General features: G+C 39.2%; 2 protein-coding genes across 2 annotated transcripts; one reads left to right on the top strand and one right to left on the bottom strand.

Moving 5' to 3' along the window:
- Positions 1-226: 226 nt before the first annotated feature.
- LOC148393117 (heme-binding protein 2-like) lies at positions 227-1,290 on the bottom strand. The gene is made up of 4 exons (XM_088384758.1): positions 1,127-1,290; positions 893-1,019; positions 473-638; positions 227-399 (listed from the first exon to the last, which is right to left on the bottom strand). The coding sequence occupies exons 1-4, from the start codon at positions 1,268-1,270 to the stop codon at positions 228-230; spliced, it is 609 nt and encodes a 202-aa protein (XP_088240884.1). The 5' UTR covers positions 1,271-1,290; the 3' UTR covers position 227.
- On the top strand, positions 1,256-11,522 carry LOC148393118 (uncharacterized). The gene is made up of 5 exons (XM_088384757.1): positions 1,256-1,313; positions 2,432-2,930; positions 3,622-4,654; positions 9,074-9,131; positions 9,547-11,522. Exons 2-5 carry the CDS (start codon positions 2,697-2,699, stop codon positions 9,560-9,562), a joined length of 1,341 nt encoding a protein of 446 aa, XP_088240883.1. The 5' UTR covers positions 1,256-1,313; positions 2,432-2,696; the 3' UTR covers positions 9,563-11,522.
- Positions 11,523-23,134: the final 11,612 nt, after the last annotated feature.

Here is a 23,134-nt window from a genome sequence, read left to right on the forward strand (position 1 = left end):
TGAAACTTCCGTGTTGATTGTGGCTACTGCAGTCGATTCGATAAAACAGCCCAAATGAAACTTCAAAATCTGTTCTTTTCTATGTGCACTTGATCTTAAAGCATGACACTGAACATAAATGTTGATTTCATTAAAAAAAATCATTCAAATCAATCAAAGTTATTGTAATTTGTAGAAGTTGGTTAACAATTTTGATTTAGGATAGGCAGCAATTGAGATGAGGATCTTTATGGTGCAGGAATCCAAATTTCCTTGTACTGCTTCAGCTCCAAGGAAGAATTATAAACAGCCCCAAAGAAGTGGTTGGCAACAAATGATTTCCCAGCTTTAGTCACGAGTTCTTGCAACTGCTCTCCTTTTTCAATGCTTGTTTCCCAGCTTGGCACTCCTTCAAATGATCTGAGCAAGATATAATGAAGGAAACACGTCAATCTATATTACCCTGTAAAGAAAGCGTAACTTTGCTTCTTACCTGACGTAAACATAACCCATCGGTCTTGTTTGTATCCACACATTTGTGTCACTGATTATAGCTATTTCTGTGTTATTTGGAACAAACCAGGACATATTTGCATACACCTTATCTGCAACTTTAATGGCTGAGATGAGGACAGGGTAGCCGTCAGGGATGGGATAACCTGTATGAATGCAACTCTGTATTATTAGAGGGAGATAATTACACAGCAACCAGCAAAAGACAAAATACTTTTTGACTCTGAGAGGTAATGATCAAGGTTTTAAAATAGAGGCCTGATCATATGTAAGTATTTGGCATTTGTTTACCATGTAATTCTCACGAAATCTAAATGCGTTGAAATTAATCAAATAAAATAACGTCATTTTATGGCTGCTTATATGATTTGAAGAACAATTCAATCCCTCATAGCCATACCTTTTGCTTTTTGTCTGTCGCAAAAACCTTGCAATCTGTAATGCGCAGCCATCACATCAGACAATTGTTTGCTTTTTATTTGAGTGGTAATCCATCGCGTTTCAACATACAGACGTGTTTCAAAATCCTGTAGACAAATTCATAAAACATTTTACGTCCAACCATACCACATGAAATTCAGTTTTCTTAAGAACAAAAATATCATTTGAGAGTCGTTAAATATCAACAACTTACCTCGTTTGGGGTAACAACCGAAAAGTATTGAGGGCATATTTTTTTCGCTCCGCAAATACCTTCATTGCACAGTGCTTTGCACAGCAAAATAAAGATAAGTGCTAACAATGGAAAAAGAAACTGTGCCATCCTCTGTGAAGCCATCACAACTGAATGACCAACGTTGTGCAGTACTGCAACATACATGGTGAGTAGGTGTGGCAAGCCCAATGCAAAAATGTCATGAATCGAACTGCATCTTTTGCATACCTGTATACCTATTATGTACTGGAATTAGTAAACAACATTTAATTAGTTATTTATAATTTGTAATTCTTTTTATTGTTGTCTATTATCACTTATGTTCAACTCTTATACAGCTGAGATACTGTGCAGTGCATATTGCAAAAGTTGAGTTTTGACAAATCAGTATGAGATATTCAATTTAAGAATTGCAGTTCAAAAAATGTTTTACATAAAAAATGAACACAAAGACATTCATTTTCTTTTGATATTAATCACAACCTGCTTGGAACTAATGGGGGTTGCAGAGAACATGTTATTGCAAAGTACATTTTTGACTCCACTTCCACTTTACAACAATATTTAACCAGATTTAAAATCTCATAGTATATGCCATTGGATGAAAATAGACATTTTTTAAATGTCAGTGCAAAACTGGAGCTTCAACAAACAACATTTGAACAAGCCAACTGACAAACTAATACAAGAATTTGAAATAGTCCTGGAATTTGGCTTATTTCATGCTACGATGACTGCGTGAACTAGTCGGAGCAGATCGACTCGTCTTTTATCATGTCCCGCATCTAAAAACCTTTTGGAACTCCTGCCACCTGGTTTTGGAGTGAATCACTGAAACTTCATCATTAAATCACACTGAAATTTATATGTTGGTTAATTGTTTTAATTTTTTTACACGAAGTCAAATGACATCATTAATGGAGACTCTCCAATATGACCAGCAATTTGGTCCTTATTGTTTTATAATGCTACTTAATATTTTCCTGCACAATATACAGTGCCATTGGAATGCATTCTAACACAACCTTCGTAAAATTTAGTTGTGGAAAAAGTTCTTTTAGTGCACCCTAACTGGTTCTACTCGTGCGCTAAATTGTCTTAATGCGCGCACCTCGAACTTAATTTTGGTATAAACGCTCCACGATTGGGAATAATTTACATTGGTTGTACTGTAACATAAATACCAGCAGGCGGCGCGCAAGGCGAGGCAGCCAATACCAAGAACGCAGGCAGACTTTCCATCATGAACACACCGGTTCATCCTCGCTCTCTTTGCACCTGCAGCCTCCCCGCGGGTGCTCGCTCTCCTTCTCTGCGCAACGGAGCAGCGGTTGGTGGGTGCATGGCGGACTTCAGCACCCTGGACAGAGACAAGATGTCAGGCAGACGGCGCTATGCTGATACTATCAGAAGAGCACGATGTGATTGACGGAGCAACCTAAATGACAGCTATTCAGATAATTAAAGAAGGGCGGGCTGGTAAGAGTGTAGCCTTTTTCCCTGGAATTCTTTGGACAATACTTTTGGGTCCTCATTGGAGTTGTAAAGGATGGAAAAAAGCACAGCGCACAAAACGCAGACGTCCAAAAGGGCAGACGGTCACGCGGATGACATCGCCAAGGTACCTGACGAGGAGCTGCTCCTGTGGGGCAAAGACGAGCTGGTGAGATGGTTGCGGAAGACCGAGGCTGAGAGGAGAGGCGTCATCGTGGAACACGGGAACCTGATGCGGGAAGTGAACAGAAGGCTCCAGCAACACCTTAATGAGATACGGAGTTTGAAGGTGAGATGGGATGGGGGTGAGTAAGCTAAAAAAAAAAAAAAAATACTACATTTCAAGTAAAATAATGACAGTTGATTGTGGAGGGACAGAGGCTATACTTTGGAATATATTATTTGTCAGGTAACCCCCCCCCCCCCTCCTCCCCCCATGGACTACTATTTTCCATGTACACACACTATATCTACCCGAAATGAAATTATGAAGTATATACAGTATGTTTTCAGAAATATATTCCTAACCTGTCTGATATTACTAAATAGATTATGATTCCAGGGGCGTCACTATGTGTAATGGATGGGTGGTAAGGGGGCTAAGCCCCCATGAGATGCAAAGCCATTTCAGTCATGTTGAATATCTTTCACTAGCGCAGAGATGTCAACATAGAATCGTAATGTTAACAACAGTGTATACTAAACAAATAGTGGATGTTGTCATCTGAGCAAAAGATTGCCTTTGTTGCCAGTAATGATTGACAGCTGCTTGTGACCTGTGACCTCACGTGCCGATCAGGCAGTGTCTGGTGGCTGCCGTTCTCGAAGTGTGGCCACTCATCCTGTCCAACCAACAGAACGAATTTATGACAGCACGTGTCTATTAATCTGGTTACCCTGACATGTGCATGTCATCCCTCACTTCTCTTCTGATCTCTGTGTGTGAGCTTCCCTCCTTTGTATCTGTGTCTCAAAACCAGGATGTGAACCAGAAATTGCAGGAAGATAACCAAGAGCTTCGAGACTTGTGCTGCTTTCTGGACGATGACCGTCAGAAAGGGAAACGAGTGACACGAGAGTGGCAGCGCCTGGGTCGCTACAGCAGCGGTCTGATGAGAAAGGAAGTGGCCATCTACCTGCAGAAGCTGAAGGAGTTGGAGCAGCGGCAGAATGACGTGATGCGAGATAATTGGGAGCTGAAGGAGGTGTGCCTCATGCTGGAGGAGGAGAGGGCTGCTGCTGTCGGGCAAGAGGGGTCCAGTTGCAGGACCTCCATTGACAGTCAGAGCAGCCTTTCACAGCTGGGGGGCGGGCTACCTGCCTCGGGTCTACTACGTGATGTTGGTGATGGAAGCAGCAATTCCAGTACAGGAAGCACAGACAACCCCGATAACTTCCAGCATAAACCCTCACCATCGGGTCCCAGTGCCAGCCCTAGATCCCTGGAACCCCCTGACAGACTGGGGGTCATGTGCGATTCCACAGGCAGGAGGCATAGCTCCACTCCAGATTACCACACATTTCCCCAGCCATGCCGCCCACGAGGGGGATCCCTCACCAACCTGGACCCTCAAGACTTTGGAGGACGCAGCCCGGAAAAGCACAGGTCCCCCAAAAGGCAACCATGCGATTCCCACCGCAGGGCCTGTAGCTCTGACCTACTTGCCCAGAAGCAGTTATTAATTTTAGGGCACGTATTACCAGGGTGCGAAAAGGGCATGGCCAAGTCCAGTCCAGAGTTGAGTCAAAGACACCGCTCAGATAGCACTATGGGGGCAAGCTGTGGGAGTCCTGAGGCAAAAAAAGCAATACTTGGAACACCTGAGCATCTAAGAAAAGGTAGAGTGATCGTGGGCAGTCCAGAATCTATACGACACCATCATCACTATAAAATCAGTCCTGGGCTGGAATACAGCAAGGGAGGGAATAGCGGAGGCTCCCCGAAACGAGACATGGTTCACAGGAGGGCTGCTGGAGAGGAGATGTCCCCCCAACACCAGAGTCTGTACAACGGTAGGCACAGGGTAATATTCATTTGTATTCAAATTCATATTGTATTTTTGAACCGTCCTTATCTCCTGGTGCTGTGGGGGCAATCGACAGGCAGAGACAACCACATTGTTTATAAATATAACTACAAAATTTAGGGATGATCTATTTGTCTCTCTGCTTCACACAATCTGCAAATGAAGCTTGAATGCTGCCACTTCAAAATTTTTATTTGAATTTATTTATGTATTATTTTGATTAGGGCCCAGTAGAAAATAGACCCTCATGAAAATGTAGATGTTCTTGAGGTTTCTTCAATTGGCTGAGTTTATCCTTGCATCTGTTGCCTCGAGCTTACTTATGTGATGTTCAATTGGGTTCTATTGATGAAGGAGGAATGCGGTTCTGGACCTGCTCCATGTGTAAAGTACTTTGAGACAACTTCTGTGTTGTGATTTGGCGGTATATCAATGAGAGGAAATGGAAATTTTATTTGGTCTCATCAATTCACAGGTTTCACACACAGTGGCACGGGCCAGGGCTCCATTACTGAGGTGTAGTTTCTCATTTACTTTTCTGTCAGACTGTTCTGGTTGCCAGATCACAGCTTCTCTTTTTAAAAGTGACTTAAAAGCTTCACACACAACTTGTGATCCACTTTGGTCTGGTATCCACTCTACTTAATCAATTCATTTTCTTGTACCGTTCTCTGAACTGTCTTGTATTTGTAGTGTCTTGTGAGACTTTCTTGCAAGTTATGTTTTCCTGAGGTTGTATGGGCATACGCCCCCCTCCTCTTTTGATCACTTCCTCATCTTGAGTCCACTGGCGTAACATATTTCAGGGGGCATTTAAGTACCGTATTTTTCGCACTATAAGGCGCACCGGACTATAAGGCGCACCATTAATGCACCATGTCAGACGTTTAATCCAAATCAAATCATTCTCCATTTCATCTTTTTATTTCAACTTCAGACGCAACAAATTACTTTATAATCACAAAATAATGATCCATAGTCTTTTTGATTCATAGTCTTCAGCGGGCCACTTATGATTGATTTCATGACACAATGCTTCGGGCCAGTTTAAATTTAGGAATTTGGTCCATATATAAGGCGCACCGGACTATAAGGCGCACTGTCGGCTTTTTGAGAAAATTCTAGGTTTTTAAGTGCGCCTTATAGTCCGGAAAATACGGTAATTCACTGCTAAACCAGTTAATATCTTTGACATTTATAATGGCACGAATGAGTTAAACATGCTTGGAGTATTTTGTTTCAATCTCTTGCAAAACACGGCCTATACTATTACATCATTGCGGTTCTAAAAATCCAGAACATGAATAAGAGGATTTGTAGCGCTTACCTTTCCCAATTTGTCAGATGATTTAGGAAATGAAAAAGGGCCTTTTTGTTGTCATCCATCTGCTTAATGGCGCCAGGCTGGATTCTCTAAACTGAGCTCCTGTACACTATCTGGTTTTCTTTAACAGGAGATGTGTTTCATTTAACATTCACACATTGCAAAGATGTGTGAGGTGTTTGGCATCTGTGAGGAGAACGTGTGCGGTGGTAAATTTAGCATTAGGCAATGTTTGAAGTTGTCTTTATTTTAGACTATAATCAGCGTGTGTTGTACATTGTGCATAAATTTGGTTTCTTGTTTTAAACGGTGAGCTCAGGCTCATTACACTTTGTCCTCCATACAGTAATCTAATCACCAACAGCAGTTTATGCAGAAGGCACAGACACGAGCAGACGTGACCATCGCAAGTTTAGCATTGTTAGCACTTTTGAAACAATGGATGATTTCCATAATTATGAGGTCATCCCACAGGACCAGCATACACAAGGCCATATGCAGTATGATTTTCATAACTCTACTCTTGCTCTACTTTTCTTCTTGGAGAAACATTCTAAATCGGGAGATGTTGCATGTAAATTGCAAAGGTCTGTTCAAGAAACTTCAAGAAAGGAGACTCTGGAAAGATTGACCAAACAGCAGAATAAGCAGGCAGAGAAACAGGAAGATGACATCATCTTTATTTTTCATTAGAGATGATACATGAAGAGTGAAGGCCAGAGAGAAAGACGAGAAGTGCGCAAATGGACAAAATGTTGTCGCTGAAATTGCTGGAGTGCGTTCAGGTCTCAAATTTTGCAGTAGCAGGCAGCCTTAGTTATAGCCCAGTGCTGTCAGCAGCAGCAGCAGTCAGCTTGCAAGTACATTCAACATCACCTCCGTAATAAATCTTGTTACGAATTATGTTTGGGAAGCAAATAAAGAAGAATAAAAATATCTTGTTTCAGGAGCTTTGGGAACACATGTTCACTTCATTCATTATGAATTGACACGCGTGCACACACACACACGGTTCGAGGAGAAGTGTGTCATTTCCCAACCACTACTGGAGTGCCCTTGAGCAAGGGCAAGCCCAAATGCTGGTGGCAGATGTTTGTGTGTATATTCATAGGCTCCTTAGTGTGCAGCATGATCACTTTAGCCACTGGGTACATAAAATATCAGTTGGTCAAACAATCATTCACGATCAGATTCACACCTATGGAGAGAATCAATTGTTCACTTCAACCTAACAACAAATGTATTTCCTATCTGAGAGGAATAGGGCATGCAAATTTATCAGTGTAATATGAGATGTAATCCATTTATGAAAAAAAAAGTTTATTTTTACATTGTTTCTCATTTGCTCATCATCTCATTTGGGTAGAATTTCTTTCCCAGCGGTAAGCGTACTTGACACCAGCTTTAATTAGGCCACCCATAATCAAAATACAGCATTTAAAGTGCTCATGTGACTTGCAAGTGAGGCATCTTTTTTTGTTGTTGTTTTTTTGTTAACCACTGAGCCAAGTTTGCGAATATTTTGCAGTAGTTATTCATCATTGACCTGAGGGCTTGCTGGATAATAAAATGGTAGATTATATATATAATATAAACTCATATGAATATCAACATGCAGTCCATTATTACATTGCTCATGAGGTTACCATATGTCCCAGTTGAACTGGCTGTTTATGCGAACTTTTTACATTCGGCTTTGTCAGCGAGGATTTTGTTCGTCATATAATTCTCTGTGTGTGTGTGCGTTGGTGTGTATAATCAGATGTCCTGTGTTAAGTAGTGCCCTGCTAACTAGGCCAACAGCTGCTTCCCTGGTCATTTATCTCCACTCAGCTTTGATGCCCTTTTTTGTCCTTATATTTCAACAAAGGGACACCTTGCAAAAGAAATATGTGAATACACCGAGACCATTATAAATCAACATTCTCTGTCTGTTCTCTTCCAGTAAATAAAAAATGCAGGATGCTCAAAAAAACAAGCACACAATCTGTACACTTGCAAACACGCTCTCTTCTTTCATCCATCCACCCTTGTCCATCATTCTCGCTGACATGCACAGTGAGTGAAGTGAACCAGAGGACACAGCTGTGAATCGGCCCAGAGGCTTGTCTTTCAGTGTGTGTGTGTGTATGTGTGTGAAGCTCTCTCTCTGATAGCCTGGGCCACTGGGATGCTGCTAGAGGTACAAGCAGGTCACGGTGCGAATGAGGCCATATTGAGTTTAGGAGGAGCAGAGGAGGGATGTTTGAAGCTGCAAGTTCATAGTATGAATTTTGTTGTTTCTCTCGCACACACAAGGTGAAGAACACTGAGCTGACAAAATGCACAAAGGTGGCCCGTGATGCCCACGAAGCTCATCACATGGTGGAGTTGAACAGAACTAAAAATAGCTTCCGTTTTCCATCACATTCTGAAATTAGCCATAGAAAACCTTTTGAAGTTTTATTCTCTGAGATTGCCATGTGAAATTTAGCATTTGAAAGAAAGGTGTTGGATTTCCAAATACATTAAAAACTGGCATAATTAACATAACCAGTGATTTTTTTTTTTAATTCGTATGTACCCCTCTGGAAAGACAAATAGTAATTTAATAATACAGTATATTATCAAATTATTGAATACTGTATGATAAAGCTGTCAGTGAGTGTTTTGTTTGCTAGATGGAAAAACCTGACAACACAGCTCCAATTGTTTCTAATGAATAACATCTGAGTTAGTTTTAAAAATAAGATGTTTACAGATAGACACATAGACTGACACATCTATGAGCCTGTCTGTCACCAAAGGAAAAGACAGGAAAGGAAGACCGGGAGGGGAAATTATTGCTGCCAGTGCCTGTCCAACTGTGACAGGAATCAGGAGGGATCAACAGAAAAAAAAAGTGTTTCATCTCAACAACCGGAGCTCCGAATTTCACTCTGTGGTTGTGGCAAGGTTGAATTTGCAGCCAATTTTTTCAATACTTAGTCTAATGATTGACATTTAGGAGACTACTTCTGCAGTCGGAAATTGACTCATGAATAATAGTGTCATCAATACTGTCATTGATCATTTCCAATTTTTTTTCTTCCCCCTAAACAGTTCTGATATCTGCTGGCTGCTGCACCAACTCCTGCAGGAGTGTAAAGCTTTGGGACAGGTGAGCCTCTTGCATACTGTTTTTCTATCAAACAATATTAGCAATTAGTCTATAATTGGACTTTAATTCCATTTAAATTCCAATTGCATTTACACAGCATTCTGATACTAACATAAAATGTCAAGCTTTGTAATTTTAAGGCCACTAAAATGTATTTATGCCACTGCCTACTTTGAACCATCATGTGTTCATTCGAGGTCACCCTGTGATTTTAATGCACTGAGTGAGTGATGGTAGGAGGTTAATATTTAATGGTGAAGCATCTCCTAATGGCCGAATAAATCAGGCTCTATCTTTACCTCGGGAATAAGAATCTTGGCATTCTGCTGACCACACACACATGAAAAACCCATGACCCACACATTACATGCATACATATATGCAGTAATTGCAGTGTTTCCCTTGTGTCTTCCAGCTTTGATGGCTCCTGACCATACATGCCTCTCCATCAGATGCTGCTTGACAACACACTCCAGAGAGAGAGAGAGATAAAGTTATGATGCACATGTATGGATGGAAAGACACATGGATCAATGCACAACTGGTCACAAAGTTCCGAATCAATCTGGTTGAAAGGATTGTTGCCCTACTGGCTGCTGCTGTGCATTTCTCTTCAGTTTCTTCACTTTATTTTGTTTATTGTGACACATCAACATTTGATTTGCCAAATTTAAGAAACAGCAATGAAAATGCTCATTGCAAAAAAACAACAGAGAGCTGGCTAGGGGAGTGCAGTGCCGTACAAATGATAAAATAAACTGCTTTCAGTGTGAAAACTGCTGATACAGCCTGTATTAAAGCAGAGTGTTACAAAATCGGTATAATCCATTGTTGGGGCTCACAAAGCTGACTCGTACTCTGCTGGCCTCGACTCAATGCCCCGTTCAGAATTGTTCCTGTGATTGACTGATTAAAAGAGGTTTCGGCAACACAGGTTTAAGTATTATAGATGCATGAATGGGAAGAGATATCAGTCCGAGGCGGTTTTACAAATTTAAAGGAGTCACTGGCGCTAAGCTGGACAAACATGACCTTACTAGATGCTTGTTGGAGAAATCCAAAATAGAACAGTCTTGAATTTAAATATATTTTCGATATGATGGATTTACGTCAATTCCAAGATTCTGCTTGGCTTGATATATATGGGACAGATATGCCGCCTAACATCCAAAGTCAGATGGAAACCAAGTGAGGGTAAACGAGAGAGAAATTGTTTGGCTCTACACAAAAGAGTTCAACTTTATTCATAGCACGACAGTTATCACCACTAAAAATTATTTGAGACTGCTGTAAATAACATGTTGAAAAAATATGCACCGTGCATGTCATGGATCCACAACAAAATCAAAAGAGTTCTTTGTTGGATCCTTCCTCACTCCTTAATGACATTTAGCATATCCCAAAATTGAGCACAAAATGATCAATCCATCAAATCTGTGATCATTTTTATTCACGCAGTATTTCAAAATGCTTGTTTTGTGTAAAGCGGCACAAATTAAATTTGGATGTAAATTTGATCCTTTATTGGCTGCAGAAATTAGATGAAGAAATTGTTTGCAATGAACTATTCTTGATCATTTGGGGATGAACATCAATATTTTAATAAAATATTATCTGCTGTAATGTACCATCAAAGAAATATATCTTCATTTTTAACCACAAAGTGGTAGCACAAAAGTGTACATCAAGAAACATCTTTTTAGTTTATGCAGAACATGCATTCCTGAGTGTTAAGAAATACCTTTCTGACAAAAAAAAAAATATTACAAAACCAAACATTGGTGGAAAATGTTACAAGTAATGGTGCTATATTAGTCACAAGAACAATGTATGGTAGTCACTGTATTGAAGATGACCATCTGGCTGAATTCAGATGTTTTGCTGATGCAACAGAGCTGGAAATATAAATGATGTGATTTAAGTTGCGCAAGGAGAGGAACAAACTCCACTCAGCAAAAGTGCCAAATTGTTCAAGAGCAGTGTGAGATGGAATCAAACCTTCTTGTATAAAAACTGAACTACACAAAAAGAACCTTGTAACAAAAAGTATTTGCTGTATTGTGTGAGGTTTGTGAAAGAAACCTCACGTTCTGCAAAAGTTTTTCTTCTGCTGGTGGTTTATTTCAATGCCTGACAACAAATAAGCAAGAAACGACACGTTGTATGAATATGTCCATTCCGTATAACCGCTTGTGTGATTTTCATTGATAAGTAAAATGAAGACAAATATGATATGCTAATCATAATATTATTATAATAAAACAGTACTGTAAATCTGTGTAATTTTATAAATATATATCATAAATTATTATTTTTGACTCCTCACAATATGATATTGCTGTTATATCCAAAATTGTATGTAGAAACCAATAAAGTGACTTTAGATAAAACTTTTTTTTATCTGTTGAGTGTGTTTGTATTTCTCAATCAATTTCACTGTATTCTTTCGAGAATATTCGATGAAACTCATATTTCTTTTGAAAGTAATATATCACAATTGTTCTTGTTACCATAATGGAACAATTAATGGGATGGAAAAAAGTACAGGTAAAATGCCAGTCAACTATGTTACTACAGGAACAAGCAAGATGAAGCCTCCAAAATACTGGAAGAGAGTCATGTTGGCCTGCAGCTGCTGTGTGGGTGGAATATGTTTTTTTATTTTTTTAAATATCCACAGCCTTATGACCAGAGGATGTTCTGCTCCGCATGACTGTTTTGCATGAACGGATGCAATCTTTGTAACTACCATTAGAAAATTACGAAGATAAACCTCTGCCAAAACATTGTGGTACATAATTCAATATAAAGAACTAATACGAGCAACTTTGATCACAATCTTCCATGGATTAAAAATCTAATTGTAATAATTAGGAAGCATCATTTAAAGATGTCCTGCCCAAATCTCAGCGGGAATGCACAAATAAAATTTGTTTTATTTTAGAAAAAATGTCTGCTATAAAACGTTTTGGGAAATTGAGCTGGCAAATAGCCTAATCTAAAAAAAAATTAAGGATATGTAAAGAGAAATGATTCATGCATCTGTACAGCAAAAAGGTTGAATTTGGCTAGAGAGCTATCAGACAAAATCATACCACAAATATTTATTAGCTGGAAAGACGCCTCAAATTTGAATACGGACCAACCAGTGCATACCAATGCATCAACCTTCTCATCTGCTACACACACACGCATGCATATTTTTATTCAATAACTGTCATGTTTTCAGTAAAACACCCAAGTTTGAATTCATATGAGGCTGAGGTATTTTTAAATGTCACTTTTCACAGGTCAATGCAAGTGATGTGGCGTGGGGGGGGGGGACAACAGAAATAGCAATTCTAAAGTGATGCATAAACGCTGAGACTTTCAGTCACTGCACCAAGATGTCAAGATGAAGATGTATAACCCTGGTGACACATTCCTGTATATGGCAGCACTTCTATTCATTGATCCATCCATTTTCAACACAGCTCATCCTGTTCAGGGACATGGGGAGAAAGAGCCCCCCCAGCTGACTCCAAGCAAAAACCAAACTGCATCCTGAACTGTTTGCCCCTCAGTCGCCATTTACACCATCACTGAGAGGAAACGGAAACCACCAAAGTCAGGTGAATGTACCACAACAAGAGGAAAATTCATATACTTTGCAAAAATAACCTGAAAAAAAGACATTTAGAAAATGAAATATTACCAATCAACATTTCAAAAATAGTCTTATGTTCAGTCTTTCAACATTTACAGCCAAAAAATTCAAATGGAATGATAGGCTCCACTTTTTTATTATCAGTAGCGAACAACAACAGCTAATCAACCAAATAGCCAACAAATGTTCCAAGTGGCGTATAAGCGAACAAAGCCCCTCGGAACATGTCCTCGATTTATTTAGCACAGACACAGACGAGATCACATTGTTCTTGTCTCACTGCCACTATTGACAAAAACAAAAGCCATTTGATTGCAATCCCTGTTCATTTGCATTGGACATGTGGAAATGAGATTCCAAGGTGATGGATGGGCCCGAGCTCCCAGCTATTTAAAGTGGCTGATTGAAGATGTGTAGGTCCACATTCCCACCATTCCACTATCACTATTGCAATGTAATTGGCTTGGAAAGGGAATTGCCATTCCAGCCATGTAATGCTGAAGCCCAGTTACAACATTTGCTGCCAACTTATTTAAGGGCAGCACCGTGTCACTTGATTCATAGTTAAATGATTCAGAATTTGAAATGTGTGACCCTAAAGCGGACAAGCTGTATAGAAAAACCTCAATGCATGGAAATGAATGGAAAAAAAGGCTTCTAATATTCACAGAGGGTTAAAAAGTCAATTGCAAATGTCATTTCATGCTACAGATTAGAAGAGGAAATTTCTTAGTGAGAAGAATTAGGGAGAGTGAGGACATGAGTCAGCACTTTCTCTTCTCATTAGAAGTCATGGTGTGTATGCATTGCAGTGATTTTTTTTTTTTTTCCGGAAACTTTTCCACTCACCTTGGCCAAGTTGATTCTCCAGACACGGAATTATGTACCCAAGGAAGCTCTGGACTTTTCTTAGTCACAGCACAAATATTTTGGAATCTAATTAATGTAAAGTGAATCGAGTCTACAGAAAGGCTGCACTCCACAGACAGTTGGGCTTTTGCGTAGAAACAAAGGCACTGATACTAAATACTGCGTTGGTAGTAACATGAAAATGTTGATAACTTTTAAATTCTGAATAATTTAAGCGTCAACACCAAGTCATGACAATACTACATTCATAAATACATTTTGCTGATTGACTTACTAACATAACTCTAATGTCACATATTAAATAAGACCTTTTTTTTTTTCCTAGCACAACATGCTTGATTAAGTGAGAAAAGAATATTGGCTGTACTGCACAGTGGAAATTGATTTCCACCTTGTGAGTCTGTTGCTGTCAAACAATGTTATCCAAGACAGTAGATGGCATATGGATCAAAGTCATATTGAAATGATTTTTGCCAAGGTCATATTACATTGATAAATTACCATCTGGGTCATGCATTCCCAATAGTTTGTTCACAGTAATGTCTGCTTCAGACGTGTGTGATGTCCTAATGCAGCAATATGAGTAGGAGTGCTCCAAGATGAATTTATAACAAAACATTAGAAGGCTGGATAATTGGTGAGAATTTGATATCAATTCCAGTGCTGAGATTTGAAGTTAATCTGCTTTGTTGATGTCAAATTGTTTCTGCAGATTGCTTATTGAGTGGCCCCCAATTAATTTACAAATTATATATATTTACTGATTAATATACTTATATTTATTCATTTAAAGAACAATAAAGATACAGGAAATAATCATGTACCAGTATATGAAATTGAGTTTTGTGTCAACAGACAACACTGCACATTTACTGCCTCGACTTTGACTCTCAGGGGATTCCACCTATGCATCTAAAGTTCACCTGAAGGCTTGGTGCAGCAGTTTTCCAGCTAAAGATTGCCATGGCAACTTCATCCACCTTCCCTTTCTTAGACGTAAGAGGATTTTCATTTTGTGACAATATTTTCTGGAAAATTTTCTTTAGCAAACTATATAGGGATCCAGTTTTTTTGTAACGCAGGCTAAATAAAACAGTTTGATGAATTACATAAACAAATTTTCTTGTGACAAGAAAAAACAGCCTCATAAGTAAAAAAATAAAAAACGAAGCGTGTCCAAGAATGTGCCGATCTTTGCATTTTTGCGATAAAGTTCTCTTGGTTTATGGTGCAGAAGCACATGAATCCTGAGGCATAAATATGAAATTAGATCTCTACAGCCAGCATGACCTTTTGTCTGCTCAGTTTTACTTGCACACCGTCTGCCAGAATCGGCGGCGGCAGTTGCAGCTACTGCAGTACACCGTTTTGCTGCAAGACCAAAACGTTGCAAACATGCATTTGAACGATTTGATTCCATATAATCTAATTCCTGGTATCTTTCTAAAATATTAATTTCTGCAAAGTGATTTTGTACAGACGCTTGTTCTTTTGGTAATCTGGTGGATTACAGCAAGGGCAGTGATTTGGCAGTGACTCAGAACGTAACATAGCAACAAGCAGTTTCAAGCGGGTGACAAAAAGTGAAAAGTCCTGATGCCTCTGTTGTTTCACAATTGGAGTAAAATACGCATCTTTATTTTCAAATATGAAAATAAATTCTGACCATGGAAATGGACCTTCCAATGCACACATAAAAGCACTGCTTTCAACAAGCAAACACATGCACGACTTAACCTTTTTCTAAACCAGAAATGTTTTCAGAGTGTGTCACGGGTGAAGGCAGGGCGACCATGTGCAGCACAAACTTTATCGACTTGGAGGAAAGGGCAAAGCTGGACAACAGGTAGCATACAGGATGGCAACATGGAGCAACAGACAAGATAGCATAACGGCTAGCAACATGCAAAGACAACAGGTAGAGAAACAGAAGGAAGTGAAACAGAGGGCTGGGTGTGCAGGGTTTATATAGGGCGGCTAACAAGCTGGGAACAGGTGTGGAAATGAGCTATAGGTGCAGCCAATCAGTGTAAATGCTGCCGACAGAACGGGAGGGGCAGGAGAGATGAGCTGTCCATGGTGCTGATCATGCCGACGCATGCCACATATATAGCAGCGAAAGCAATTGCTTCCACCTTGCTTTTGAATGACATTTTCTGTTTGGAGGGGGGTTTTCTGTTACCCTAACAAACCCCTTTTTTCTTTTTTTGAACTACAAAGAAAGTCCCAACTTTTTAATCAAAGCAGTTCCCCTTTTCATTTTTCCTGCAATAAATATGTGTTTATAGGCATTACTGGAGATTTATAAAAGTGGTAATCGGAAATTCAAGCAGGGAAAGATATAAGCCAAAGGTGAGAAGTGAAGCAGCTTGTGAGAACGCAGTATTCCATTCTTGAAAGGAGATTGGAGCTCAAGTCGTTCTGCAGACTGTGAAATAGGGAACACTCTCACAGAGAGGTGAGAAAGAGGGAGTGAAGATGAGAAGCTGATGTGGAAAAGTGTAACAGAAATAATTGCCAAGTTTAAGCTTGGGGTCCAAAAAAAGATGTGAAAATGAGCCTTCAATAATGCATAACAGATCTATAAATACATATAGTTGGAAATGAAACCACATTACCATTTGGACACTTAATATATCGCTAAAAGGTTACAAAAAAAATAAAGCACTGCAGCAGTTTAAATGTAGTATTTAAGTCCTTGATGTTTGCAGGTTTGGGGCATGATGAACTCTTTAAGCAAGACTTTTCTTTAGTAACTATGATTAACTAGAAAGATGAAATGATTGTGATTTGATACGCACTAACCCATGCCATGTGTTTCCCTCCATGGTGACCCTTCAATCAATCCCGTTGGACTTCCGACAATCCTCAACCCAGGGTTCATTTTAAAGGATAGCCATAAAAGGAGTAGGATTGTTAAATTTCTATGTATTTATTGTGTCCCTGCTGTTTGATGAGATTAAACAAAGAGCAGAGGAAAGACACTTTTACGGTGCTATTTTTGGAGCAATATTATAAATGTGGGCAACTGCAAAGGTTTATTTGTGCATTAGTGATCTGGGACTGTGTTCCAAAACTACACACTGTCACACTCCCTGATCTAATTAACAATTTTGAAGAGGCATTGTGTTCATAATGGTGGCTATGGAAGTTCTTAAATAAATCTAAAGAAGAAAACAGAACTAAGGGTTGTTATCATGCCAAAGAAAGCATCACTTAAGCGTTCACAATTCACACACAAGGCAAATCAAAGTGTTAGTCCATAAATTACATATTAAACAATAAAATGAATGTATTCCATAAATTACAAAAGTCATTAATAATTGTTTCAATTAAATTGACTTCCATTGATAGTTATACAACATAAAAATGAAGTGTACATAAAATACTTCAGCTGTTTTGTACATAGCTAAACAGATACTTTTTTAATCTGGATTTGAAGATTGGCAGTCCGTCCATCCCTCCCTCGCTCGCTCGAATTAAAACCGACTTTAGACATAAAGTTTGACATTTCCATAGTTAATGACCTGCTGGCAGCAGTAAGGAGTATGTATATCCTCTCTCTGTATCTCTCTCAGCCATTTAATGCTTGGAGTGCAACCAGGCTATGACAATATTTTACATATATTATGTATTGAATGCTAGCATTAGATTTGATTTATTTTCCTCCCATTGCAAAGCCTCTTCAACCGACATTCAATTGAATATAATACACTTCTGCCACACAGGTAGATTTTTTTTCTTTGCCTCACTCTGGGCTGGCATTTTGTGGGTGTACTCAATAAAGTGAATGATTCGATGATAAATTGTAGACTACTTGAGCGTACTCCAGCTAAGACCCAGAAGACAATGCCAACAAGTCACCTCTGATCACATCCGTGTGAGAACAGAAAGATATAAGACCCTCCTCGTCTCCCCCCTGGGTACTGTTAATACATCGAATTTTCCGTTGGCTCCAAACAATTAGTCTCGATTGATAAGACTGGGATTCTCAACTGCACAATCAAAGAGGCAAATAAGAAAAAGAAGCATGCCACCATGTCCCAATGTTGTCTGCAAAGATGAAAGTTAAATGACAGGACGTAAACAAACGTTAATAGGTGTGATGCCAATAACCGAAGCTTGAAATTTCCCCGTCTCATTTTCCCTTTTTTCTCTGTATTGTAAATTAGATTAAATCTGAGGCTGCTGTTTTGAGAATGAATCAATAAAGATCCATTTATGGGAAGTTGGGATGGATGCAGTGTTGTCTTTAATTATATTCAATAATATACCATTATCAGACCACTTTTCATTGATTTTTCTCACTTTAAAACTCTATATACCTAATTTCTCGTAATTATCTTTATGTATGTGGGCCAAATTGAAAAAACTTTGGACACCTCCTGCTCTTAAACCTCAAACACAGCCGGCAAGACGAGACAACTTTGCAATGTTATAATTCAATGAGTGCCACAGGAAGTAATTAGCTGTAATTGACTGCGTATGTATCTCTCTAAGTAGCTTCTGCTTCCTTCCTTACCAAACGTCACATCACAGAGATCTATTTTTAACTGAGATGTTGTTGCTCAGTATTGATGAATGCATTTACATTTGGCAACTCACACCTTTGTTTGGAAATTTTCTGTTAAGCCAACATCGGAGCATCAGACTTGACAGAAAAAAAATCAATATTCCATCTTATTATGCATAAATGCAATGGACTTCATAGAGTTGTAAATGAACTGATTCAATGTTATGGGTACATCTGAAAGCTGCTGCATCACACAATTTGTTCCTCTGTACCTTAATGGAAATTATCAGAGGGACTTTGCTTCCATCTAGTGCCATCTACTGAGTATTACCAGATAGCTTTCTTTTCTTTGTTCTTTCCACAACTCTCTTTTGCACGACTACCCCCATTCTCATCTTTAATGGATGCTGTAAATCCTGAATTATTATTGCCTAAATTTACAGAAATCGTATTTACGTAGGCAATCTAGTATTCATTTGTCAAGCATCACTCTTCATTTGAGGAGCCTGTAGGACACGCTGCTGCCAGTCTCCGGGGGGCTGACATACGTTGTTTTGTTGTTTTGATTGCAATTACAGGATGTGTCTGCATATTAAAGAAGGAGAACATGGCTACTGCAATACAGCCACAGCTTTTGTTACTGGGGGTGGAAAAGGAGACAGGGGATGCACAAGTATTTTGGTAATTACAGGGGACACTTTCACATCACTCAGTATGTTTTACCCTTAATTTGCCACCGCTCAAAGCCAACATTATCATCATTATTATTATATGAACAAAATCCAAATGTAGTTTAATTTTATAATTAGAGTGCTATGGTTGCAAGCTTTTTTCTTTTTCAAAAATCCGGGAACTCATAACCCTTTCACTTGCTAATAACCATGCATCCTAACTACAGAGTCTGATTCAAATAAATAATCCTAACACAAGTAATCTCAGCATTTATTTCAATGGTATACGATGAAACATATATATACACGTATATACATATATACATATATATGTACGTATATTTACATGGATATACGTGTGTAGGTGATGTCTATGTGTTGTCAAAGCATCCTTATGAAATTATGGATGTAAATTCACTAAGGTATACTGACTTCTGTGTATACAAATACACTCACTAATCTATTGTGATTGCCTGCCTCAGCAGTTGGTGCGATGTCCTGCTTTTTTTTCTTTCCGACGTAAACTCTGTCAGGTCTCAGTGGTCCACCAGAGCAGCTGCCACCACCAGGAATGAAATGAGTAAAGTATGTGCGTGCACACATGCATGCACGCACACACACGTCTGCAAACTTGCCTTATTAGTTGCTCCAGATTGGCTATCGAGAGGCCCAGATGCCTGTGACCTCCCAGCGCCCCCTAAATGTGGACTTATTGTGATTTAAGCATGATTGGCAGTGCTGGTTATTAATTCTAATCTTGGGCACATATGCAGTGTGGTGGGCAGAGGGCAGGCTGCGGTGTGTGCCAGCCAGATGCCACGTAGAGGCTAATTCTCTATGACATGCTATCAAAGCATAGTCACACACATTCCACTTTCCCCTGATACTCGATATACTGCATAGTGTCCACACACGAGAATGAAGGCGGGAGAGAAGGTTATACGGGATATTGTACACACACACACACACACTCAAACCAAAATCCACTTCTTCTGATCTTAAGCACACACTTGAAGGTAAGTCCATCATTTAAAAGCAGGCACGGCATGTGTTTAGATAATCATTTTTATTTCAAGAAGACTCTTTTGAAGGTCTTAAATTTACCCCTTTGATGAAGACAAATGCATGTAGGTTTATTTTGAAAAGATGCTTCTTGGGAGGGTAAAAGCACGGAGATAAATTAGGTCTAATCTCTCCTCATAAATTCCGTCTCGTGTTAAAACGCCCTCAATTACTGCAGCAATTTCACAGGTGAGTCACAGTGTACGAGTATATCAAATGTATTCTTGAAGGATTGATTACTGGGGTGCAATTATATATTATATTATATTATATTATATTATATTATATTATATTATATTATATTATATTATATTATATTATATTATATTATATTATATTATATTATATTATATTATATTATATACCTAATTTTTGTCGTGAAAGATCATGTGATAGACCTCTAACAGAGCATTTTTGATGGGCCGTAAAAACACCTATGCCGTTGTGGCGCAGTCGACATTTGAAATTGCAGCCAAACTATGTAGCTGCAAACGGTCTGCAACAAATGAAAACTAGTTGCTAGTGATAACCTGGCTCGCATAATTTTCAGGAAATCTTTGCTTAGAAAATATCTCCATTTCAAGGTTAAGCATCATCATGTTGCAATACCACACATGAACAAATTCATACACAAAGCAGTGAAAATGATATTGCTCTTCTTTCTCCTGTAGGGGGCATTGCAATGCTATGTAAATGCATTCAAACACAAGAAGTAAAGTGCAAGTTTGAGGGAAGCTACAAAGAATGTGGCAAAAGCAGTTCTGCCACAATTTTAGGACAACTTTTATAACACATCAAAACCTGGCACTTGGGTGAAGGTGGAACCTGAGAATTGTCCTGAAGGATTTAACAAGCTTAAGTATTCAGCATTCAGCACAGAAATCTGAACGTGGTGGCATTTTGTCTATTGTGGGAACTCATGAGTATTATTTGCTTGTCTTTTTGCCTGTGCCTGAGTATGAGAGTGATAGAGAACAAAAATGATAAAAATGGTGGAAGTGGACAAACATTAAATAAAGGTAAATCATAATTATGAAAGTTGGCAAGGAGCAGCAAGGGAAATGAACTAAAATACAGTGAAATTCAATCTCTTTTTAACTTTGAATTTCACACTCCTGGTCCTCTCCTCCTCCTCACGTATCATTTGGAGCATTCCATCCCACTCTCTCACACACCTACACACACACACGCGTGCGCGCACTCACACAGAGCATAGATCAGCAAGGACAGACATTATTTTAGTATCATTACAGTAATGTTATTTTTATGCGAGCCTGACATATAAAAGAGGCCATGGAAGCCAGAGAGAGCATAGTGAGAAATAAAATGGAAGCCAAAGGGACACACAATGCCCGAGGAGCAGAGAACAATCTTTCATTTATTCAATTAGCTAACGAGGCGAGGGAGCCAGACACAGACAGAGGATTGATGGTAGGGTAAAGCTTTTCTCAGCAGGCAAAGCTTACTAAGGACTTTTTCCTAGTCTCTACCTTCTCTGTCTTTTCATTCATCCAAAAGGATGATCTCGAAAGAAAGACAACTTCAAGGTGACCTTTGGCAACGGTTTTCGTTTTTATCGAGAGGCACTTGAACTCAGTTAGCGCTGAGCAACTATCGACGTGGGGACGGCACGGTTAGCACTGGTTAGAATGTCCGTGCTCTGGTTAACACGTCCGTGCACTGGTTAGCATGTCCGCCTCACAGTTCAGAGGTTGCAGAGGTTGGGCCACCTAGGAATGTGAAGTGTTCGCAACAATGCATCGACTAATTGCAATAATTGTCATCCAAATACATTTGAAATAAACTCACCTTGTTGCCCCACACATCACTGTTGTCGTTTTATTACATATATTAAACATTATTGTTTGAATATCCAACACCTGATGCACTGGGGTTTTCCTAATGGGACGCCAGTTTTGATCACTTCTAATAAAGTATTATTGTCCTATACAACACGCAGTCATCCTATTACCATGATATTGTAATAAATGAATGCAAATATGAACTGAGGTTGTCATTATTGAAGCTAAAGCAAAAAAAATTAACAGCCGTAGTGGAATAGATTTCCTTGATGATGACAAGTGATAGCCTAAGTTTGCCTGAATCATCTAAAACAGTCAACATTGTTGTCCTGTTCGGTCATGCACTGTGATCTAATTGAGACCCAAGCAGCAAAGACGTCGAGTGGGCACGGCGCTGTTGAAAAATGGTTTGGGGGCATCTATGGTGATTGTGTTCTCTGTCATACGATGGTCTGTTTTATGTAGATGTAATTTATTCCTCCTTTGCTTCCAGTTAGAATACACCAACTGTTTCTTCTATTTCTTTCTGCCCATTTCCCCTCTCATTTTTTTTTAGCACTATTATTCATCACCATCATCATCCTACTTTGTTTTTTACCCTTTCTTTCTTGCCTTGGCCACCTATTTGCATCTCCTCTCACTGAGGGATCCTACTGTTTCCTCTTTATTTACCACATGCAGGACCCAGTGGCTTCAGACAGTAAGGCTCTGATGGATTAGTTTGCCAGCATTGCAGAGTGTGATAAATGGTAAGGTGATGGATAGATCTGCCACATTGGAGACATCCCAAATGGTGCCACAGTTTAGCAACAACTTGCCAGAAGTGCCTGAGGCCAGCCATTTTGTGCCAAGCCACAGACCCCTGATGGAGAAACTGAGACCTGATTAAAACAGATGGTTAGCGCTAAGGTTTACGCTTTGTATGGTCTTTGAGGTCCATGACCAAACCGCGTTGGAGACAATGTCGTGGAGAATCAAAATTGAAGTATCATGCACTGTTGTCAGTGTTGCACGATAATCTAATATTTATGATCTAATATTTATTAGATTTGGATTATATATATATTAAAAATATTAAAACATATTGTTATGACCTTACTGTCAAGGTTGTTATATCCCAAAATATTATGATTCATGTATTCTCCATCAAACGTATGTATCCTTAATTCAAAAATACGTAGCTTTGTTATTTGGAGCGCCATCATGTTGAATTGTTTGCATTACAACACAATATTGACAGAGACAGAGAGGAACGACAGCGAGGAAAGGGTTTGTGTTCTTCAGAAGGTCACAATGCCGCCTTAAATCACATTGCGACACTTACCAAAGTGGGAATGATAATCCAGCAGTATTTCGAAGAGCCAAGATATCATCACTTTATGTGTCAAGTGACTGACATGTTTACGACTGTACATGTGAGGGAAGCTATTAGATCAGCG

The sequence above is a fragment of the Syngnathus floridae genome, chromosome 9 (genome assembly GCF_059516105.1).
Source record: "Syngnathus floridae isolate MCC-2025c chromosome 9, RoL_Sflo_1.0, whole genome shotgun sequence".
In the NCBI taxonomy this organism is placed as follows: domain Eukaryota; kingdom Metazoa; phylum Chordata; class Actinopteri; order Syngnathiformes; family Syngnathidae; genus Syngnathus; species Syngnathus floridae.

Excerpts from the sequence above, each read along its gene's own strand:
- LOC148393117 (XM_088384758.1), bottom strand. The coding sequence starts at position 1,270 with ATGGCTTCACAGAGGATGGCACAGTTTCTTTTTCCATTGTTAGCACTT. Across the intron at positions 639-892 it reads CGACAGACAAAAAGCAAAAG|GTTATCCCATCCCTGACGGC; the intron begins GTATGGCTATGA and ends GCATTCATACAG. Across the intron at positions 400-472 it reads ATGGGTTATGTTTACGTCAG|ATCATTTGAAGGAGTGCCAA; the intron begins GTAAGAAGCAAA and ends TATCTTGCTCAG.
- LOC148393118 (XM_088384757.1), top strand. The coding sequence starts at position 2,697 with ATGGAAAAAAGCACAGCGCACAAAACGCAGACGTCCAAAAGGGCAGAC. Across the intron at positions 2,931-3,621 it reads ATGAGATACGGAGTTTGAAG|GATGTGAACCAGAAATTGCA; the intron begins GTGAGATGGGAT and ends TCTCAAAACCAG. Across the intron at positions 4,655-9,073 it reads ACACCAGAGTCTGTACAACG|TTCTGATATCTGCTGGCTGC; the intron begins GTAGGCACAGGG and ends CCCCCTAAACAG.